Source organism: Camelina sativa, chromosome 11, assembly GCF_000633955.1.
Source record: "Camelina sativa cultivar DH55 chromosome 11, Cs, whole genome shotgun sequence".
Classification (NCBI taxonomy): Eukaryota; Viridiplantae; Streptophyta; class Magnoliopsida; order Brassicales; family Brassicaceae; genus Camelina; species Camelina sativa.
Window position 1 is genome coordinate 19842770 of NC_025695.1, and position 9167 is coordinate 19851936.

The 9167-nt window shown below is 38.2% G+C and overlaps 1 protein-coding gene and 1 pseudogene across 1 annotated transcript; one reads left to right on the top strand and one right to left on the bottom strand.

Moving 5' to 3' along the window:
* On the top strand, positions 761-1895 carry LOC104723884 (photosystem I reaction center subunit XI, chloroplastic). Its single transcript, XM_010442324.2, has 2 exons — positions 761-1074; positions 1282-1895. Exons 1-2 carry the CDS (start codon positions 907-909, stop codon positions 1771-1773), a joined length of 660 nt encoding a protein of 219 aa, XP_010440626.1. The 5' UTR covers positions 761-906; the 3' UTR covers positions 1774-1895.
* Positions 2090-3404, bottom strand: LOC104723885 (annotated as a pseudogene).

Below are 9167 nucleotides of genomic sequence, written 5' to 3' on the forward strand. Positions count from 1 at the left end.
GCTAAGCTCAGCGGGTTAGCGGGCTGGCCCGCATGCCTAAATAATATGTTAAAAATAAAATAAAATAAATAAAAAATATATTAAAATAAAATAAAAATAATAAATAATAATTTAAAAAAACAATTTTTAATAAAATCAATGTTTATATTAATCTTGTATAGATGTTTTAATTTTTTACATTAAATTATTTGTGTCACCACATACTTTTAAAAGATATATATTTAAAATTATATAAAAATAGTTATATATCTATATTAAATATATATTTTTATTTAATATTTGAAGACCGCGAGCCAACCCGCCAATCCACGGGTATAATCCGCTAAAACCCGCAATCCGTTTGTGCTATGCCCGCAAGGTCCGCTTTTTAACGGGTTTAATATTTAGTGTCCCGCTGAGATACTATTTGGGATGAATTTCAAACTATTTTATTTATTTATTTGAGGGATTAATTTTTTTTTGAGTCATTCATTTTTTATTGGTAACTAAATTATAAGCGGTTAAATCTCCGATCGCCTTAATATTTCAGTACCAAAAAAGTTTTTTTTGATATATTATTTAGTTTTAAGTAAGGTTATTTAAAAACAAATGTTAAAATCATCTTATACAATATAATACTCTTAAGAGTTATATTAATTTATATTAATTAAAGACATATTTTTCACAAATATATTAAAAAGTAATTAAATTAAAAAGAAAAAGTGGATAAGATAACATCCAATGAGAATCAGATACATCAAACACATAGAGGCTTAAGAGCCACAAGAACCAGATCCTCTGTCCTGCCACATCAGCAAATGCAATCTCAAGTTTCGTAGATTGCTTATTTCTTCATCACATACTCTCCCATTCCCTTTTTTTTTATTTTATTTTCATAAGAAGAAGAACACAACTAAGACAAAACCAATGGCAGCGAGTGCATCTCCAATGGCCAGCCAGCTAAGGAGCAGCTTCTCCTCCACTTCTCTAGCGAAGCGCCTCGCCGTTCCCAAGGGCATCTCCGGCGCTCCCTTCGGTGTTTCTCCAACCAAAAGAGTCTCTTCCTTCACCGTCCGAGCTGTTAAATCCGACAAGGTATATTTTTATTAATCATCGGACACAAAGTGTGAATTAACTCATGTGACATACAATAGTACCACTAGTTTCGTAGATTGGCCATATTCTAGTTTATGTTTTGTATAATCTATAAAAGTCTTTGATGATTCTATGGGAGTTAAAAGAATAACATATGCAATTGTGATTTATGTATAGTGGTCTAAAAATTAATATGCAAATTGGCAGCCTACGTTCCAAGTGGTTCAACCAATCAATGGTGATCCATTCATCGGAAGCTTGGAAACTCCCGTGACATCTAGTCCCTTGATCGCGTGGTACCTTTCCAACCTCCCTGGCTACCGCACTGCTGTCAACCCGCTCCTCCGTGGTGTCGAAGTGGGTCTAGCCCATGGTTTCTTCTTAGTGGGTCCATTCGTCAAGGCTGGTCCATTAAGGAACACTGTTTACGCTGGTCAGGCCGGCTCTTTAGCCGCGGCTGGGCTTGTCATCATCCTCAGCATGTGCCTCACCATCTACGGAATCTCTTCTTTCAAGGAAGGAGAGCCGTCGATCGCACCGAGTTTGACTTTGACCGGGCGGAAGAAGCAGCCTGACCAGCTTCAAACGGCTGAGGGATGGGCTAAGTTCACAGGAGGGTTCTTCTTTGGAGGGATCTCTGGGGTGACTTGGGCTTACTTCCTTCTTTACGTTCTTGACCTTCCTTACTTCGTCAAGTGAATGTAGATCAAAATATGAGTGTACCCTTCAACTCTCTTGCATCATTGTTTTTACTCTTGTCTTGATCAAGAACCTTGAACTCAGGATTATTAATTTATAGTACTCTTTCTTCATCTTATTGACATTAATTTATATTTGCCTAATTGCCTTGAAAATGCTCTAAATCAACTTCATGATATGTTGATGATACTAAACACATCTCGAACAAACATGTATAATCCATAATTGTAAATGATATAATCCATAATTTAAACATGGAACGTTGAGAAAACGTTAGATAATGAAATAGTACACTTATTATTCCTACTAGCAACACTCTTGTTCGACAACATATAAAAGAAACTATGAGAAATAGGAAGATAAGCACCATCTCCAACCATACTTCTGAGCCATTTGTATACGAAAGGCTGTTGTCATTTTTGAACTGAACCCGTGACATGAGCGGAAGAGAAATGCCCTCTACAAAACTTGATAGTCTTAAAGCAACCCTTTTACAACAAAAGTAGGCAAAAACCAACGAGCATCCTAGAAAAGTATTGTCGAGGAAGCAATAAGATGTTCAAACACTTGGACCACAATACCGCTTCGCATATGGTAGATGCGAATACCGTTATTGTAATAATCATAGCATAGACTAATCTCTTTGTATCTACGAAATTGATCGTTACTAAAATAGATGCAATTTTTCATAACTTTCCTCTCAACCGTCAATCCAAGATCTAAAATCAATGTTTCTCTCTTTAGAGACTTGATCATTTGCCATTTTGACCATTTGGGATCCATCTTGTAGACGGTCGTCGTAGGATATCGTTTCACCTGATCAACAATACTCAAAACTTCTCCAGACAAAGTCACAGCGAGCTTGTAATGACACTTTCCAAGGAGGGGATAATCATCATACCGCATAAATCGAAAAGTTGCACATTCCACTGGAAAATCATTACCGGAGAAATCGAAAACAGTTATCCTTCGAGTAACACTAAGAAGGTAAAGCTTGCCTTCTTTAAACACCATATCGATGCAGCCTCGATTCTTTAAAGGTTGAAATGCTTTCCAGCTATTGTTGTCATGATCTCCTTTCTTGTGATATGCAAAAAGGCTACCAATATTCCAAACAACCAAGTAATCTTTGCTTTCTTCATCTACCCACAAAACCGCATTGCATATTCCAATATCGCTGACATCGGTTGGTTCTAGAGACGGAAGAGGGATCCTCACACGAGTAAACAGATTCAAAAGATGAAACTCAAATATATGGTCTAGCATAAGGAACCAACTACCAGAACTGGCCAAACAACGACTCCTAGACAAATCAAACCCGAGATCTCTTACTATGTAAGTTTTCTTTTCGTGAGGATCGTACAACTTACATGAATCGTTGTTGCTTTCCACATGTTCGCTTGGAAAGTGGATGATCCATGGAGTTGTTGGGTTTATTACACTGATGCATATATGACTTCGAAGCCGAGTACCATCCTGAAGAAATGCATCTGGCTCGATGAAAATCAACAAAGCTCAAGCGCTCCAAGATCGATCTAATCAGGTCCAGGATAAGGATCGGCTGGTTTGAATCGTATTTGCATGTCATTTTCTTGGAATCGCTCATCTCCTTCTTATGTGTCAATAGTGATAGCCAAGTAAAAACCCTAGTTACATAATAAGACCATCTCCACTGGGTGAGACTCTCCATTAAAACCCTAGTTACATAAGGAGGACGCTTCCCTTTTGTGTTTATCTATTTATAATCAACAATTATTGTTTATCTAATAAATTTTCTGGTTACATTTTTACGGATAAATAAAAATCATAGTATTGACCTAGATAATCTGTTTTGCTTTATTGATATTTGATAATTTCTTTTGTTTTTTTGTATTAGCATTAGTCATAATGATTATGGTTTTTTTTGGGCAAAAACAAATTTCATTAAAATGAAAGAGTTATTACAGAGACATATACAGAATTATTGTGCCACAGTTATTACATATGCAAATATATGCGCCGTACACTAAAAAAATACAATAGAAGAGAGTTTGACGATGTTTTTCGTAAAATAGCCTTATTCGCTAACCGATCAAAACATCCATTATTTTCCAACTTCATATTAGACATAGTGACACCAAAACTTCCGTAAAACGGTCTTTCGAAATATTTCGACGTCTTTGTAATTTTCTTCAACAAGATCACATATATTTATATCGTATCATGCCAAGTACCCGATCCTCTCTTGGTAATAGGTTCCCATCTAATAATCACCAATGCATTTCTCATTCACCAAATTTTCTCAATACTAATCAAATATTGTCTCTAATATTTAACCAGAACCACATAATAACTCGACATCTCAATGCAACAGGAGCCAAGTTGGTGCGGCCATAATTCCATCACAAAAAATATAATATTTAATGGGAGCAACAATTTGGTCGGATTGGGGAAGTGTAATCACATCATCAAATTCAAGATTAAGATATCTAGTTTTGATTTTCAACCACGTCTTCCTAATACAAAAAGAAATAAGCAAGAAAGGGAAGAGAATAATATCACCGATGTAGAGAGTTTTTAATCTCTTTGAACATGGAACCGAGATGTCAATCTTCGATATAGGCATTAGACGACTTCCGTATATATGACTAGTCCATAGTCGTATTCCACCATCTTCGATTTTGTAATTTGATCACCTAGATCCCAAATCTGGATTTGACAATCCTTGATCGATTTAGAGGTTCATAGTTGATATGCATATATTTCACCGTATTTCACCATAGGTTATTTATATTTTTGCATGATTTACTAGCTAGTTTTGTCATTATTTTGTAGTTTAAGCTATATTTGTGCATTAGAGTAGGATTTGCATTTCATTTGCATTGTTTCATGCATAAACAAGTGATTTGGACCCCAAGAAGCATGTAAGTGAGCTGAAGAGGCATAGAGTGCAACCATTGAAGCAGACAAAGGTTTAAACAGAAGAAAACCAAGGTTCAGAGGCCACTCGACCACCACACTCGACCATGTGAGAAGATGGACTTGACCAGTGGAGAAATAGAAGAAGAAGGCACTCGACCATGCACTCGATCGAGCATATGGTCGAGCACACCCAGCCGCCTAAGTGTTTTGTCTGTTAGCTAATCTAGGGCTTCCCTCTTATCCTATAAATACTCTTTGTACTCTATGACCGCCCACAATTCAGAATAGGCAGAGAATAATATCTAGTGCCACCTCAAACCTAGATTTTATCCCTTTTGGGTTTTATTTATTTTTCTGCATCATTAGCCAGTTTTGTTCTTGCTTTTTCCAGAATTTTCTTAGTTTGTAACCTTCATAACTTTCTCTGTGTTGAGAATCTGGGTTTGATATTTTGTATTAAATTAAAGATTTTCTTTTATCTTTCTCATCATGTTAGGTTCATCATTTTCTGGGTTTGAGTATTTCATCACCATGATCTGTTCATCTAAGTAGTGAGCTAGGGTTCTAGAGATGGATTAGGCTAGTTTAGGGTTATTGTTGTTTAGATTAATCAAGCTTGTTTATTCATAGATCTCTGCCAGATTAGGTGTCCTCTAAGCTATTCTTAGACTCAGAGGTTAAGAACAAATCTTAAGCTTCCTTTCATCATACCAATGTCTAGGTTGTTAGATAAAGCTAATACTGGAGATTATTGTGCCTAGCCTAAGAGATTAGTTGTCTAGGGTGGTTTTTGACAAATAATGATCCGGATCTTTAAAGCTTGTTTAGTATGGTTTCACCAATGAGAGTTGGGTTAGGATGTTATTAAACTTGATTATTTCTGTCATGAGAGTGAATTAGTAAGTCTTTAAGGTCATTGTCTAGAGATAGCTCATGTTGATTGAGGTTTGTTGATCAGTTTAGATAGCCATAGCTTGAAGACCAGTCCATAAATCCATCTCTAGGAGCCTACTTTGTTTATTGATTGTCTGTTATTGCATATTGTCTTGTTTCATTGCTTTTCAATCTGTTTAAGTTGTTAAAATTGCTTATGTTCTTCGTATTTCACCACTCGACATAGCCACTCGACCACACACACGGTCGAGTGCTTGATCGAGCATCATCCAGGTTGTTTGTTTTACATTCTGTTTCATTCCTGTTTCATTGCATTCATTTCTGCTTTGTTCTCTAGTTTTGTTTCACTGCATTTATCTAGTTATTGCCACTGTTTAGTCTAATTTCAGCATTGTTTACCTTTGTTTATCTTGCATTTAATTTCTGTTCTAAGTAGTTTACATTCTGCATTTCATAATTGTCATTAGGCTGTTAGTAATCAAACTCATAATCATACTTGGCTTAACTTGAATCACTGTTCTAAGTAGTTTACAATCATAAGTGCTTGTATAATCACCTTTTATGGATTGACATCTCTTATACTGCAACAACATAAGAGAATTGAAACCTCTTGCATACCATCTGATCATCATTGCTTATGTTTGTTTGACTTTGCATCATACCACCATAAAAAGCATGTTTCAATGGTTTTGATGGTTTTGGAGACCAAATGAATTAGAATTTTAACAAAAGAAGTCGCCTGGATTTATCCATAGCTGAAAGACATCGACACTGTTCCGACACCATTGCCAAATTTTGATCGGAAAAATGCACTCTCGACAAGAGAGAAAGACGATGAAATATTAAATCAATAATAAGATTCAGATAGTCATGAGAATCACTTTGCCCATGTTATTGATCTATACAAAAAGCAGAAACTTGAAAACTAAAAAAAAACAGGAAAACATGGGTCGATCGACACCAGAGAAGCCAACTACGCCCCGTGATCAGATTATGAAATGGTATTGGCGGAAGAGGTGGCTTTGGAGGAATCGCCTAAGACGAGAGAAAAAACGGATTTTATATATTTAAGTGATTAGTTCTCTCGTAATTGCTTTTGTCATAATGATTACGGTTTACAAGGTGATTGGTTATGGATTACTTAAAAATATACCAAAAAAATTATAATTAATATACATCAAGCTTTAATTCTCTTCTATTTGAAACTAAGTAAGAGTTTGATTCTTCCTATCTTATTAATGGAGTTAACCTCACTTGAAATTTTGTTTTACACCTTTAAACTACGAACTAAGATCAGTACTGAAAATATGATTAATGCATATGGGGCTCAAATATAATTGGTGAATGAAAAGTTATATCTGTTGTAAATCACTTGGAGTGGATCTCCATAACCGGCCCATTCATATGTCTAAATCCATAAGGCCCATTGGCCACCTTCTCTTATTCTAAGTCGGTTTAGGAATATGACAACCCGTCCCGCGGACCCCACTAGCCCCCCGCTAACTGTCCCAACAGACTGTCCGTGGACGCTGCTAACCCCCCGCTAGCCTGCCCAACGGATCCCAAGCTGGCCCTGCAGGACATTGATCATAACCCATCACTGTTGATATCCCAATCCACCAGTAGGTTATTGGTGCGCCAGGCGTTCCTCGAACCTGGTTCCCACCCTTTAACAACCTTCCCACAGGACAAGTTGCCACCAATTGACCTGCAAACTGAAACGACCCGACCCGTTTTTTTTTTTTTAAATAATAAATAATAATAATAATAATAATAATAATAATAAACTACAACTAGTGGTCCCATACCCACTAGCCACCTAACCACACGCACAACCAACAGCGGAAATAACAGATACCAATATCCAAACAATAATCCAATAATAATCCAATGACCAACATTAATTCCAAATCATAAACTAAAGATCCAAACAGCATAAATCAGAGAACCAGCAATCCTAAACAACATTCTAGGACTCAACTCTAGCAACCTAACAGAAGCCAAACAACCAAGCGAACCACTAGAACATCCTCCTCTTCATTGCCTTGATTCCACGATCACACTTTGCCTTTACCTGCATCACAAACACAAATTGCAATGCATGAGTATTTTATAAACACTCAGTAAGGCAATCCTCCCATATACTGGGCTATACACAGAAGCAATAGAGATACTCTAACCATCAAGCAACAACCAACAAACAAACCAGGCTCTGCATCGACCGACACAAGGCTTGCATCGACCGACACCAACAGGGACAAGCATCGACCAACACAAGGTATGCATCGGTCGACACAAGGTTCACTTAGATCGACCAATGCTTCCACTTGCATCGATCGACGCATGCTCGACAATACGCGGAAAAACCCTAGTTGCATTGACCGACGCCTCCACATGGCATCGACCGATGCTCCTAGGTCAAGCTGTGCCGTCCTTGCACTGCATCGACCGACGCACATGCCGAGCATCGTTTTTCCTCGAAGCTTCTCGCCGGATCTTTATTCCTGCAAACACAAGAATCGATCCCAAGCCACAAGAAAGCTTCCTAACGCTCATACAACATTCTAACAAGCCTAACAACACATAAACAAACAGATCAAAGAATATCCAGCTTAGATCTTCTGATCTGGTCATGCACTTACCTTTGCACTTACCTTTGCCATGGTCATGCACTTACCTTTGCCAAGAAGTTTATAAACCTTAAACAATCAAGAACACGCTCCTAGGAAGCTCCTACAACGACCCCAGCTACAGATCTCTATAGGAAACGCCTCCAAATACCATACATCACCAAGAACGCTCAAGAACACTTTTTCTCCCTTCTTTTCTCTCAAAACGGCTGAACTCGTTGAATGAGACAAAAACACGACTTAAGGGTTCTCCCTAACCCAAAACGCAGCGTTTAACTTAAACTCGTCCGCAGAAAACAACCTTGCATCGACCGATGCACATAATGCATCGACCAATGCAATCCTAAACCGAGATTTCGGTTCGCGGATGTTACAAATCTCCCCCACCAGTTTAGATTCGTCCTCGAATCTCAAACAATACTCAGCCAAGGACTCCCGTGCTACCGTCTCCACAGCCCGCACTCTTCCGACTGATCTACAAAAGGTCACCTCTAGGCGATAGACTCACGCTCCAGGCATTATTTGCTCTCGACTTTTGGACTTTCCTTTACTCAGAGACCTAGACCTTGAGTTTTTATTGGCTCCTCATCAGACCTAAGTCTGCATGCCATAATGTTGGCTCCTCATCGGACCTAAACCCGCATGCCATACTGTATAAGGAAAAATCCAATACTCGTCTCTCGGATCATCACCCTACAGTGCGCCTCCGGATCGTCATCCGAAGTCGATATACCAACCATACTCCCAAGTCACAAAGTCTCCGAATATGGCAGTACTAGGAGAACCAAAGTCCCCCCAACAGTCGCGAGCAAACAATTCTGAACACGTCTGAGTCCTATCCCTATTCAGGTTTACTTCCCGTGGCTCACGTAAGACATCTCAATGTCCTACCAACCACATATCCCCTCGCTGGGATACCTCATGACCACACATGGATCATCTCACTGCACAAGGGCCGCCCCAAAGGCC

Coding starts and splice junctions, on each gene's coding strand:
- LOC104723884 (XM_010442324.2), top strand. CDS start 907: ATGGCAGCGAGTGCATCTCCAATGGCCAGCCAGCTAAGGAGCAGCTTC. Junction 1,075..1,281: donor GAGCTGTTAAATCCGACAAG/GTATATTTTTAT, acceptor GCAAATTGGCAG/CCTACGTTCCAAGTGGTTCA.